The sequence below is a fragment of the Xiphophorus maculatus genome, chromosome 23, assembly GCF_002775205.1.
Source record: "Xiphophorus maculatus strain JP 163 A chromosome 23, X_maculatus-5.0-male, whole genome shotgun sequence".
In the NCBI taxonomy this organism is placed as follows: domain Eukaryota; kingdom Metazoa; phylum Chordata; class Actinopteri; order Cyprinodontiformes; family Poeciliidae; genus Xiphophorus; species Xiphophorus maculatus.
This window is the reverse complement of record NC_036465.1, coordinates 454,626-468,546: the sequence shown is the minus strand read 5'-3', so window position 1 is coordinate 468,546 and position 13,921 is coordinate 454,626. Positions and strand designations below refer to the sequence as shown.

General features: G+C 52.5%; 2 protein-coding genes across 9 annotated transcripts in view; one reads left to right on the top strand and one right to left on the bottom strand.

The window, feature by feature from the left end:
* arap3 (ArfGAP with RhoGAP domain, ankyrin repeat and PH domain 3) overlaps positions 1-9,568 on the top strand; it is a 26,352-nt gene extending 16,784 nt beyond the window's left edge. For 6 of the 8 annotated variants that reach the window (XM_023328359.1, XM_023328356.1, XM_023328357.1 and 3 more), the window contains 13 exons: positions 1,290-1,395; positions 1,473-1,620; positions 1,703-1,771; positions 2,205-2,279; positions 2,345-2,462; positions 3,515-3,640; positions 3,709-3,845; positions 3,918-4,000; positions 7,601-7,636; positions 7,715-7,778; positions 7,848-7,985; positions 8,080-8,118; positions 8,837-9,301. In XM_023328359.1, coding sequence (XP_023184127.1) covers positions 1,290-1,395; positions 1,473-1,620; positions 1,703-1,771; positions 2,205-2,279; positions 2,345-2,462; positions 3,515-3,640; positions 3,709-3,845; positions 3,918-4,000; positions 7,601-7,636; positions 7,715-7,778; positions 7,848-7,985; positions 8,080-8,118; positions 8,837-9,301 — 1,604 coding nt within the window. Of the gene's footprint in view, positions 1-1,289; positions 1,396-1,472; positions 1,621-1,702; positions 1,772-2,204; positions 2,280-2,344; positions 2,463-3,514; positions 3,641-3,708; positions 3,846-3,917; positions 4,001-7,600; positions 7,637-7,714; positions 7,779-7,847; positions 7,986-8,079; positions 8,119-8,836 lie in introns of all 8 variants that reach the window. The other 2 variants (XM_023328362.1, XM_023328361.1) reach the window with 1 other exon arrangement.
* Positions 9,447-13,921, bottom strand: noa1 (nitric oxide associated 1). Its single transcript, XM_005812285.3, has 9 exons — positions 13,557-13,921; positions 11,720-12,658; positions 11,480-11,644; positions 11,302-11,406; positions 11,141-11,232; positions 10,631-10,762; positions 10,437-10,553; positions 10,236-10,353; positions 9,447-10,161 (listed from the first exon to the last, which is right to left on the bottom strand). Exons 1-9 carry the CDS (start codon positions 13,729-13,731, stop codon positions 9,959-9,961), a joined length of 2,046 nt encoding a protein of 681 aa, XP_005812342.1. The 5' UTR covers positions 13,732-13,921; the 3' UTR covers positions 9,447-9,958.

The window sequence follows — 13,921 nt, the reverse complement described above, 5'->3', positions numbered from 1 at the left end:
GATCTACCGTAACACACCACACAATCTTAGAAAGACCAACGATCTAAGATTGTTGTAAGGGGAAAAATAGGAGCAAAAAATCATGTAGTGTGAATTATTGCATCAGGTAGTCGATGTGCCCATCTTCTCTATTTAAATCTAATTATTACTGAAGGGCAACATAATATACAGACTTCATAATCTGCCCTCTTTTGGTTGAATGCAGTATTTATTTCCACTTTGGCTTTATGTTGTTTAGTTTTTATTCAAGTAAAGTTTTTTGTTAATGGAGACTGAGAATCCATTTTGTTTTTGGTTGTTTTGTTTATTTTGTTTATCAGCTCCAGTGTTAAATATTATATTGAAAATAAAGTGTATCTATCTTTGGCAGGAAATCACATCATTATTACGTCATTTCCATTAAATCAGTGTAAAAAGGTCTTCAGACAATATTATCGTTTATCGCAATAATTTTTGAGACAATTAATCGCTCAGCAAAATTTGTTATCGTGACAGGCCTATTTATTCATTTATAAACATCACAGTTTGAGTATAAATATTTAATTAGCAAGTTAAATATTTAGCTAGCAAGCTAACTAAATATTTAATTAGGATGCTACATATTTAGCCTGCAAACTATTTTCCAAACTAAACATTTAATTTTTCACTAAATATTTAGTTCCCAAATGTTTAGATGTTAGCCAAATATTAAGCCAGTTGCCTGGAGAACTGGTTTCAACATGACGATAAGCTTTACTTTCCATAACCAATCAGCACTTTTGATTTGTTCAGTTTATCATCGCAGGCGCTACATGTAACCTTGATGTTAAACTCACTTTTACATGTGAGTTTTGTAAAACATGCCTCCACTACAGCTTACTACTGTCGATGTGAGGAGCGGCCATATTGAAACGTAACATCCGTCTTCAGTTGTAACTGGGGGTAATCAGAGTTTCCAGTGGAAAATCACATTTTGCAGGGCGTTTTAGTTCATTTTTCCCAAAGTACAATTTGAAAACAGCTACTAAACTTGCCAAATATTTAGCTTGCTAGCTAGCCTGCTGAATAAATATTTAGCTTGCTAGCTGAATGTATAATTTCCAAACAAGTTGCCAATTAAATGTTTAGTTCTGAGTTAAATATTTAGCTTGCTAACTAGCTAAATATGAAGCTAGCGTGCTAGAGGATTCTGGTTTGGGTTCAACTTTAATGAAGTTGTTACCATGGAAACAGAACCAGAACCTGACTGTTTGGAGCAGTGAATCCTGATCAACATTATCGTTGACAGTTCTGAACTGTTTCCCGTTCAGAACTTCCTCAGAAGCGTTCCCGGTTGGACCGCTACAAGGAGATCATCCGGAGCCTTCCTCGGGTCAACCGGACCACTCTGGCCGCTCTCATCAGCCATCTTTACAGGTCAGGGTCTTCGCCATCATCAGCAGCTTTGGCGGGAGGGAGCAGTTCTCAGTTCTGACCCATCTCGTCTTCATCAGGGTCCAGAAGTGCGCCGACCTGAATCAGATGTGCACCAAGAACCTGTCGCTGCTGTTCGCTCCCAGCTTGTTTCAGACCGACGGGAAGGGCGAGCACGAGGTGAAGATTGTGGAGGATCTGATCGACAACTACCTGGACGTATTCGAGGTGGATCGACCCGCAGGAGAACCCGAGGGGAACCCGGTGGTTCTGATTTAGGAGAACCTGCTGACCTGTGGTTCTGTTTCAGATCGACGAGGATCATCAGACTCAGATTGAACTGGAAATCAGCCTCATCACCAGCTGGAAGGACACTCAGGTCAGCTCTCACACACACACACACACGCACACACAGGCGAGAAGAACCTGGGAGTTTCCTCACAGCGTTCAAGTTTTGGTCCAACTATGAGAATAAAGTCAAAATATTAGAGTTAAAATGCAGAAAAATTAAGAGGAAAATTTAGTTTCAAGGAGAAAAAGGTTGCTGCAGTCATCAGGATCTGACGAGAGCAGCTCTTCCTCCTAAGCAGACTCGGTAATTTGATGCTGATGTGTTTTCCCTACCTGGAAAACCAGAGACGAAGCTGTAAAAACAAGATGGCCGCCCTGGCCGTGTTGACATCACAAGGTCACATTGATGGAAGAAAAAAAAATATCCAGATTTTCCAAAAATTAAATCTTGGAAAACCAAACATTTGCTGTCTTTATGTGTGGGTTCTGCTGGGTCGGTTCTGATCCGGTTCTGTCTGTAGCTCTCTCAGGCGGGCGACCTCATCATCGAAGTCTACCTGGAGATGAAGATCCCCGACTGCTGCGTCACTCTGAAGGTAGCTCCAGCCCTCCGCCCTCTTCAGTGCTGCCAAATATGACGGTGTGACCTTTGACCCCGCAGGTGTCGCCCACCATGTGTGCGGAGGAGCTGACCAATCAGGTTCTGTACATGAGGAACGTCCCGGCCGGAGAGAGGGACGTCTGGATGACCTTCGAGGCCATCGAGGACGGCCAGCTGGGTGAGAGAGCCCGCTTCTACTGGTTCTGACCCACTTCACCCGGTTCTGACCCAGTTCTGATCAGTTCTTTACTTACCAAGAATGCAAGTTGTTGATTTTGGAGTTAATCTTTGCTGCCAGGTTCGACCGTATTTCCATAACATGAAGGGTTTCATTTTTCATATCATCAGTCGGCTTTTGACAAAAACCTTTCTGCAAAAATATCACCGCTTTCTTTCCAAAAGACGTTTTAGCCAAAAAATAAATTATAATAATCATTATAATAATCATTACCTTGGCAAAAAACCCTGTTATTTTAGGAAGACAACAATACACAAAATAAAATTTAAAAAATCACTAAGGGCGTGCCGTGGTGGCGTAGCGGTTAGCGCGACCCGTATTTGGAGACCTTCAGTCCTCATCGCGGGTTCGACTCCCGAACCGACGACATTTGCCGCATGTCTTCCCCGTTTCCTGTCAGCCTGGTGTCATATAAGGGGCACTAGAGCCACAAAATACCCCCTGGAGGGGTAAAAAAAAAATCACTAAATTGTAACATTATCTTGTGTCCGCTGTATTAAATACTGACTGAATAAAGACATTAAACTGTTTTTATAAAACATAACAGGTCGATGAATAGATAAAAAGAATGAAACATGTCAGCAGAGTAGTGTGGTCTCTCTCTCTTGGAGTATTAAAACTTTCCTCCATGATGTTCATGAACTCACCGCAGCCCTCTGAATCTACCGTTGCTGCCGCCATGTTCACATTCCCGCCTTCGCAGCCCTTCAGTAGTTTCTGAGCCAGAAGCTGAATTCATGTCAAATTTCAGGAGTTTATATTTCTGAACGGAACCGCATAAGAGCATTTATCAACCCACACCGGACTCTGCTTCCCTAGTCTGGGATATCGCCGCCATCTTTGTTTCTGTCTCAGCGGCTCTGCTTCAGGATGACCAGCAACGCCCCCTGCTGGATGGAGGCCAAACTACAACTAAACATTATAGGGACGTCATTAGTTAATCAAAAGGACCTAGTTTTGATCTAATGAACCCGGTTCTTCTCGTCCTCCAGAACGTCCGCTGCATCCCAAGGAGAAGGTTCTGGAACAGGCGCTGCAATGGTGCAAGATGGCCGACCCAAGCTCCGCCCACCTGCTAGTGAAGAGGGTTCCTATAGAAGGCCTGAACATCCTGACCTGTAGGTGGCGCACCTGGATCCCCCTGTCTGTCTGTCTGGTATTAGCTCACCCCCCCTCCTCCCCCCAGCGTACAGGTGTGACGTCATGAAGGTGGGGCTGCTGCGCTGCAGGGAGGAGCCTCCCAAGCTGCTGCAGGGGAACCGCTTCCAGGAGAGAACCTTCCAGATCCGGAACCACAAGCTGCTGCTGCTCAAGGACCGGAGGGTAGGCAGAACCCCCAGGCCCGGTTCTGATCCGGTTTGGCTCGGTTCTGACCCGCTCTGCGTCTCCCTGCAGAGCATCAAGCCAGAGAAGGAGTGGCCCCTGAAGACCATGAGGATCTACATCGGGATCCGCCGCAAGCTGAAAGCTCCCAGCAGGTACCAGAACCAGAACCAGAACCAGGAACAGGACCAGAACCAGGACCAGAACCAGGAACAGGGACAGGACCAGAACCAGAACCAGGAACAGGGACAGGGACAGGAACAGGGACAGGACCAGAACCAGGACCAGAACCAGAACCAGAACCAGGAACAGGAACAGGAACAGGAACAGGACCAGAACCAGAACCAGGAACAGGGACAGGACCAGGACCAGAACCAGAACCAGAACCAGGAACAGGGACAGGACCAGAACCAGAACCAGAACCAGGAACAGGACCAGAACCAGAACCAGGAACAGGAACAGGACCAGAACCAGAACCAGAAACAGGGACAGGGACAGGGACAGGGACAGGACCAGGAACAGGAACAGGACCAGAACCAGAACCAGAAACAGGGACAGGACCAGGACCAGAACCAGAACCAGGAACAGGGACAGGGACAGGGACAGGACCAGAACCAGAACCAGAAACAGGGACAGGACCAGGACCAGGACCAGAACCAGAACCAGGAACAGGAACAGGAACAGGGACAGGACCAGGAACAGGGACAGGACCAGAACCAGAACCAGGAACAGGGACAGGACCAGAACCAGGGACAGGACCAGAACCAGAACCAGGAACAGGGACAGGACCAGAACCAGGACCAGAAACAGGGACAGGACCAGGACCAGGACCAGAACCAGAACCAGGAACAGGAACAGGACCAGGACCAGAACCAGAACCAGGAACAGGGACAGGACCAGAACCAGGACCAGAACCAGGAACAGGGAAAGGAACAGGGACAGGACCAGAACCAGGACCAGAACCAGAACCAGAACCAGAACCAGGAACAGGAACAGGAACAGGACCAGGACCAGAACCAGAACCAGGAACAGGGACAGGACCAGGACCAGGACCAGAACCAGAACCAGGAACAGGGACAGGACCAGAACCAGGACCAGAACCAGGAACAGGGACAGGACCAGAACCAGAACCAGGAACAGGGACAGGACCAGAACCAGAACCAGAACCAGGAACAGGGACAGGACCAGAACCAGGACCAGAACCAGGAACAGGGACAGGAACAGGGACAGGACCAGAACCAGGACCAGAACCAGAACCAGAACCAGGAACAGGACCAGAACCAGAACCAGAAACAGGGACAGGACCAGGACCAGGACCAGAAACAGGGACAGGACCAGGACCAGGACCAGAACCAGGAACAGGGACAGGACCAGGACCAGAACCAGAACCAGGAACAGGAACAGGAACAGGGACAGGACCAGGAACAGGGACAGGACCAGAACCAGGACCAGAACCAGAACCAGGAACAGGAACAGGAACAGGGACAGGACCAGAACCAGAACCAGGAACAGGAACAGGAACAGGGACAGGACCAGGAACAGGGACAGAACCAGAACCAGGAACAGGACCAGAACCAGAACCAGAACCAGGAACAGGGACAGGACCAGAACCAGAACCAGAAACAGGGACAGGACCAGGACCAGGACCAGAACCAGGAACAGGGACAGGACCAGAACCAGGACCAGAACCAGGAACAGGGACAGGACCAGAACCAGAACCAGGAACAGGGACAGGACCAGAACCAGAACCAGGAACAGGGACAGGACCAGAACCAGGACCAGAACCAGGAACAGGGACAGGACCAGAACCAGGACCAGAACCAGAACCAGAACCAGGAACAGGACCAGAACCAGAACCAGAACCAGGAACAGGAACAGGAACAGGACCAGAACCAGAACCAGAACCAGGAACAGGACCAGGACCAGAACCAGAACCAGGGACAGGGACAGGGACAGGACCAGAACCAGAAACAGGGACAGGACCAGGACCAGGACCAGGACCAGAACCAGAACCAGGAACAGGAACAGGAACAGGGACAGGACCAGGAACAGGGACAGGACCAGAACCAGGACCAGAACCAGAACCAGAACCAGAACCAGGAACAGGACCAGAACCAGAACCAGAACCAGGAACAGGGACAGGACCAGAACCAGAACCAGGAACAGGGACAGGACCAGAACCAGGACCAGAACCAGGAACAGGGACAGGACCAGAACCAGAACCAGAACCAGGAACAGGGACAGGACCAGAACCAGGACCAGAAACAGGGACAGGACCAGGACCAGGACCAGAACCAGAACCAGGAACAGGAACAGGAACAGGGACAGGACCAGGACCAGAACCAGAACCAGGAACAGGGACAGGACCAGAACCAGAACCAGGAACAGGGACAGGACCAGAACCAGGACCAGAACCAGGAACAGGGACAGGAACAGGGACAGGACCAGAACCAGGACCAGGACCAGAACCAGAACCAGAACAGGACCAGAACCAGAACCAGAACCAGGAACAGGAACAGGACCAGAACCAGAACCAGGGACAGGGACAGGACCAGAACCAAAACCAGGGACAGGACCAGAACCAGAACCAGGAACAGGACCAGAACCAGAACCAGGGACAGGACCAGAACCAGAAACAGGGACAGGACCAGAACCAGAACCAGGAACAGGAACAGGACCAGAACCAGGAACAGGACCAGAACCAGAACCAGGGACAGGACCAGATCCAGAACCAGGGACAGGACCAGATCCAGAACCAGGGACAGGACCAGAACCAGAACCAGGGACAGGACCAGATCCAGAACCAGGGACAGGACCAGAACCAGAAACAGAAACAGGACCAGAACCAGAACCAGGGACAGGACCAGAACCAGAACCAGAACCAGGGACAGGACCAGAACCAGGGACAGGACCAGAACCAGAAACAGGACCAGAACCAGAACCAGGGACAGGACCAGAACCAGAACCAGGGACAGTGACAGGACCAGAACCAAAACCAGGAACAGTGACAGAACCAGGAACAGGACCAGAACCAGAACCAGGGACAGTGACAGGACCAGAACCAAAACCAGGAACAGTGACAGGACCAGAACCAAAACCAGGAACAGGGACAGAACCAGGAACAGGACCAGGACCAGAACCAGGGACAGGAATAGAACCAGAAACAGGACCAGAACCAGAACCAGGGACAGGACCAGAACCAGGGACAGGACCAGAACCAGAAACAGGACCAGAACCAGGGACAGGACCAGAACCAGAACCAAAACCAGGGACAGGACCAGAACCAGAACCAGAACCAGGAACAGTGACAGGACCAGAACCAAAACCAGGAACAGTGACAGAACCAGGAACAGGACCAGAACCAAAACCAGGAACAGTGACAGGACCAGAACCAAAACCAGGAACAGGGACAGAACCAGGAACAGGACCAGGACCAGAACCAGGGACAGGAATAGAACCAGAATCTGAAACGGAACCGCACTGGTCTAAACCCAACTGTTCAAACCAGTCCAGTTCTATTCTGTTCTGATGGCTCAGAACCAAACTGGGTCCAGAACCGATTCTAACTGGACCTCATTACGGTCAGAACCAATGACCCACTCAGATCTGGATCATTGGTTCCAGTGGAGGAACTGGACCTGGTTCTGCTGCAGCAGACGCTGAGCCGGGATCAGAGACCTGGTCTGGGTTCCGGTTCTGATCCGGTAACAGCAAGCTGCAGCAGAGCGTCTCCATGGTAACGTGTGTCTCTGCAGATGGGGCTTCACAGTGATGTCAGACAAGCACCAGCTGTAAGTATCACCAGAACTAGCCTGACCCGGTTCAGTCCTTCCCGGTTCTGTTCTGACCCGGTTTATTCCTCACTCTAGGTTCCTGTGCTGCAGCAGTGAGGCCGAGCTCTGGGACTGGGTCACCAGCTTCCTCCGGGCTCAGGTAAGTCTGCAGAACCGGAACCAGAACCGGCACTGGAGCCGCTCACCCCGGGTTCTGATCCTCTTCCAGAACGATGATCCGGGCCCACCGGTTCTGCGGCGCCACTCCTCCTCCGACATCTCCAAGCAGAAGTTTGGCACCATGCCGCTGGTTCCGATCCGAGGAGACGAGAGCAACAGCAGCATGCTGTCAGCCAAGCAGACACTGGTGAGAGGCCGGGTCAGAACCGGGACCGGTCAGTACTGGACCAAGACACCGGGTCAGGACTGAGATTCCGTTTCTTCTTCTTTTCTCCCTGCAGAGGAAGCTTCACGACCGAAGGACCCTGTCCATGTACTTCGTAAGTTTTCAGTCCTTCACTGGTTTAAACTGGCTTAAACTGGTTCCTTACTGGTTTAAACTGGTTCAAACTGGCTCTTCACTGGTTCAAACTGGTTCCTTACTGGTTTAAACTGGCTTAAACTGGTTCCTTACTGATTTAAACTGGTTCTTCACTGGTTCAAACTGGTTCTTTACTGGTTTAAACTGGTTCCTTACTGGTTTAAACTGGTTCTTTACTGGTTTAAACTGGTTCAAACTGGTTCCTTACTGGTTTAAACTGGTTCAAACTGGCTTAAACTGGTTCTTTACTGGTCTGAGTCATTTCTAGAGGAGAAACCATGAAGCATCAGAGAGTAGACCTGGAACTGATCCATTAGTTCAGAACATTTTTTCAGTTTTATTAAAACCGGTTTAAACTCGGTTTTAATAAAAATAAGAAATTAAGTCAAAAATTAAGTCATCCATAAATGTAAATGAAAAACTTAGAGTTTCTAAGACTTTTATTTTTTAAATCAGTCAAAATTTGAAAAGTTAATATTTTGGAAAAACATCTCTGTAATTTCGAAAATTATTTTCTAGAATTTTAAACAGTTGAACAGTTATAATATTAAAAGATTTTTGAATTCAGAACAAAGCCCATCAGAACATTTTAGGATTTCAGTTTGTGAAGCTGTGCAGAACTGCCAGAGGGTTCGGTACCGTTAACCTGGGTGGGGTTTGGTTCTGTCTGTGTCCAGCCTATGAAGATCCAGCAGGACTCGTTCGGGGAGCGGGCCGAGTCTCCGGACCTTCCAGAACCGCTCTACGAGGAGGTGGGGGACTTTGGCCTACAGGTGCTGAAGTCTCTGGAGACCAGCTTCCGGTCCAGCCGCGTCGCAGAGACCCAGGAGGTTCCGGACCGGCAGACCCGGCTGGTTCTGTCAGAGAGCGGGCGTTTGGACCACGTGGCCGCCGCCCCTGGGGTCCGCTCCGTCGGCGGCTCCCTGGAGACGCTGGAGCGGAGCGGCAGCAGCAGCGGGGCGGACTGCAGTTCCCTCGGCCCGCCAGCAGAGGGCGGCGCAGGCTGCAGTTCCCTCGGCCCGCCAGCAGAGGGCGGCATGCGGCCCGGAGACTGCACGGCGTCCCAGGAGCTGCTGCTGCAGGAGCTGTCATCCGCCTTCATTAGGAGGAGCGAAGAAGAGGAGAAGCTGTATGACGTCTGAAGAAGGTCAGAACCTTCAGAGGAGCCAGAGCCATCAGAACCACCTGGTCTGGTTCTGCTCAAACGGACCCACCAGAACCAGGCTGGCAGAATAACGTCGTCATCATGTGACAGGATGATGGGGACAAACATCAGCTGTTCAACTGTTATGGGTTCTGTTTGGACTTTATTGGTCGGGTTGGTTCTGGTAGAACTGCTGGACGGCTCCATGTTGTTACAGGTGTTGACGCTGCAGTTTATAACCTTTAATAAAAACAGCAGAAACGTCCGTTTGTTTGGGCTGCTAGTTCTGATTCTGATGTCTCGACCCAGTTTACTGGAACAAAAACAGAACCGGTCACATGATCCAGGTCCATCAGAACTGGGCCTGGATGAAGCTGTGAACAGTAAAGACCTCACTCTGTCTGGTTCCGTCTCATTTTTACTAAACACAAGTAGGGATCAGAACCACGGACCCGCTCCGGTTTCAGAACCACTCAGGGTAACCGACAGTGGATCAGAACACTCAGGTTACCACGGTAACAGAGATCACGACATGCAGAAGTAAAGTTCAGACGAGTTCGTCTTTGTTCAAGGTCTTGTCAGCCTCCGTCACCACGGTAACAGGGAAGGCAGCTCCAGCCTCGGCCCCGCCCCCACCTGTCCAGGTGCGTCAGCCTCAGTTCCTGCTGGGCTTCAGGCCGTGGATCTGGCCGGCGGCCCTCAGCGGTTTGTAGGCAGCCGACTTTCGGAGCCGCTCTCCTTTCAGCGAAGCGACGTGAGGCAGCAGCGGCGGCGTCCGCAGGCCGAAACCGGCCGCCTCTGGGCCGTGAACCCGCAGCTCCACCCGCTCGCCTGACATTGCCGTCACGGCAACCCAACCTGACAGACAGACGACACGCAGGTGAGAGGGGATCGGACCAAGCCTGGCGGCTGCAGGCGGAGGCGGGGCTTACCTGCCGATGACAGCGTGATGTCAGCAGCAGCCTCCAGGTAACCTCGACCCTCCAGACTGAAGTCCTGAGGAACCAACGCAGGAAATCGCTGCATCCTCTCTGACCCGCCTGCAGGCACCTGAACGCAGCACGGAGGCAGACATGACACACGGCGCCATGACGACAGGCTGACCGAGGTCACAGTGAGGTCACGTGACTCACCCCCAGCAGGGCGTGGCCGGCGTGTCGCTCGTAGACGCTGGCGGCTTTCTCCAGACCGGTGACGTGAACTGGGACCTGACTGGAGGCCAGAACAGAAAACCAGCAGGACTTCCTGCCCTGCAGACGGCGGCCATTACCCAGGCATCCGTCGTTAACCAATCAGCTCATCCACCCGACAGTTAGCCCCGCCCTACCTGCAGGAAGTCGATCCGGGCCAGCGCTCCGACAAACAGAGTCATTCCGGGTTTTAGGACGAAGGTCCGGGGAACGATGGCCCGGGTCGGAACCACAGACCGGACTTCCTGGTCCTGAAGCAGCTGGAGGACCTGAGGAAGTCCAGAGAGCAGGAACAGGAAGTGGATTCAGAAAAACATTGTGAATAAAAAGGTCGATTTCACTTTTATAGATTCAAAATGTGTAAAAATGTTTTCCAATTAATCCGATTTAGACAAATAATTTAAATATTTTTATACAAAAATCCCAAAATCTCCATATTAGGTTGGAATTAAAAAACATATTTTTTTATTAATATGTGATCAAATACTTTAGTTTACTGGATAAAAAACATTTTAAAGTTATTTGAGACGAAGAGGAGGGGCCGAGGAAGAGGAGGGGGGCGAGGAAGAGGAGGGGGCGAGGAAGAGGAGGGGGCGAGGAAGAGGAGGGGGCGAGGAAGAGGAGGGGGGCGAGAAAGAGCGGCTCACGTCTCTCTCTCTCAGGATTCCCGGCGTGTCGTACAGCCAGTGGGCGTCTTTCAGATCGTTGGCACTCAGCTCATCATGTGACCCGACGGCAGCTGAAGGAGGAGTCAGAACCGCGTTAGAACCTGCAGGTGGGACCCGATCAGAACCCGATCAGAACCTACCTTCCTTCTGTGATCCTCCGTCTTCGCCAAACGCCAGGCTGTCTGGATCAAACTGGATCTCGTCGCTTCTGGATCCACCGGACCGGAACGTCTGGCCGACCCGACCTGAACAGGTGAGCGGGTGATCAGAGACCCACCTGGCTCCGTCCCCGGTCACATGGCTCCGCCCCCTCCTCACCCACTAGGTATCCATGGCGACCGAGCCTTTGCAGCCGACGCAGCTCGTCGGCCGGTAGCTCTGCCTCCGTCTGCTGCAGCGCCTCCTTCAGGCGGTTCTGGCGCCGGAACATGCGGTAAGGAGTCGGGTTGGTGATGGGGAATTTCAGCAGCTCCAGAGTGGTCCCTGAACGCATCGCGGAGAGACACAGCGGGTCAGCCAGGTGCAGCGGCGGCCGCGGTTCTGGTTCTGGTTACGTACCGGGCCAGGGGGAGATGGTAGCCCTGCGCAGGGCGCCGGCGGCCGCGGACCGGCAGTAGTCGGACTCCAGCAGCGCGTTGAACAGCGTGGACTTGCCAGCGTTGGCTCCGCCCACCAGGAAGACGTCGCCCTTGTAGCTCCAGGAGCGCTGCAGGGCGGAGACCAGCGCCTCCAGCCCGAAGCCCGTCTTGGCGCTGATCAGGTGGAGGTCGGCCACCTGCGGCCCGAACCCGGCGTCCTGGCAGCACCGCGCCAGGTGCCGCTTCAGGCGCTGCAGATAGTTGGGCGCGTCGGCGGGCAGCAGGTCCACCTTGTTGCCCAGAACCACCACTTGCTTGTTGGTGCCCACCAGGTCTGGCAGGTCCAGAACCAGAGAGCCCGGCAGGTCCAGCAGGTCCACAACCAGCAGCACCAGCGCCTTCCGGGCCCGGACCCGCCGCACCACGTCCCGGTACTGGTCCCGGGTCAGCTGCAGGTGCAGCGCCTTGTGGTGGTGGGTGAGCAGGTGGCAGCGCTGGCAGGTGGCTCCGCCCAGTTTCCCCGCCGCCATCAGAACCTTGAACTTCTCGCTGGGCAGGAAGCCGGGCAGGTCGGCGGTGGCGCAGTGCAGCAGGGCGCCGCAGCCGGAGCAGCTGGTGTCGCTGACCGCAACGCCTGCGTCCGCCGTCCCAAACACGCGGTGCTCGCCCTTAGGCTCCGCCCCCTTCCTCTTCTTCTTCTTCTGGGACTTTATAAGGCGCTCGTCCAGCGGGAAGTCCTCATCCTGGAACTCCATGAAGGAGTCTGGCCCCGCCCCCTGCGAGGCCCCGCCCCTCAGCACCTGCAGCTGCCCCTCCAGTGCCCTCAGGTGGGTCCGGTCCTGACGGTCAGAACCGGACCCGAACCCAGAACCAGAGGCGACGCGGAGCTGCTGCTCCTCATCAGGCTCCTCCTCCAGACCTGAAACAGGAGAGAACAGGAAGAGTCAGGCTGACCCAACAGAACCGGCAGCAGAACCTGATTCCATCCAATCAGATTCGTCCGATGTGGTCAGCTGATCAAAGCTCAAACTGTCCCAAGGTCCAAACGGCCGATTCTGGCAGATCAGAACTTCCTGATGTGACAACAAATTATTCAGAGAAGAAGAATGAGAAGGAGCAGAAGAAGAAACATGTTCAACATTTGTTACAATAAAAGTCTGAAACCTTTGACTAGGCCATGAATCTGCTTTGATCTAAAAACCGTTCCATAAGTGTCCTAACGGAACCAGAACATTCTGCACCAGATGGGTTCTGGTTCCGGGTTAGGAGGCTCCTGTTTGTTTAAGCGGTGTGAATACTTTCTGTGAAATTGGACTATAGGAACCAGAACCGAGCTGAGATCCTTGACCTGAGGCAGAACAGTTCTGGAGATAAAACCCAATGAAAAGTCCAAAAGAACCAGAACCAACAAAACCGGAAACACATCCCGGTTCTGGTCATGCTAATGCTAAACATTTCTGACCCGGGAAGCTGGGTCTAGAACAGGGGTGGGCACTCCTGGTCCTCGAGGGCCGGTGTCCTGCAACTTTTAGATGCATCTCTACTTCAACACACCTGAGTCAAATAATGAGGTCGTTAACAGGACTCTGGAGAACCTGACTGCACTTAGGAGGAGATTCAGCTGTTGGATTCAGGTGTGTTGGACCAGGGAGATTTCTAAGATTTGCAGGACACCGGCCCTCGAGGACCAGGATTGCCCACCCCTGGTCTAGAAGGTTCTTCAGAACATCAGAACCGGAACCACACATCGGGTCAGAACAGCAGCCAGCTCTGGTACCGGAACCAGTAGCATAGCACGAGGTTCTGTAGCTGCTCACCTGCACAGTCCAGGAACACGAACTGTTCCGCCAGGTTCGGATCCACGGTGCAGCTCCGGACTCCGACCCTCCTGGCCGCTGCCGCGGCTCCGCGCGTCGCCGCCTCACCTGCCGCCGCGGAGCAGACGCTCCTCCACACCTGGCGGCGGAAACTCACCTGCAGCAGCTTCAGCATGCTCACCAGCTCACCTTAGCGTCCCCGTGCTGCTTCACTTCCTTAACGGATGTGACGTCACACGCGTCACTTGTGAAATTCTGTTTCCCTTACCGCCACCTATCGGTAGATTTTAATAAGCAAGCAAGCATTCATGCCATCTCACTGTACAATAAAAGCTAAATCATTGTTCTGCACTAATCAGTCCGAT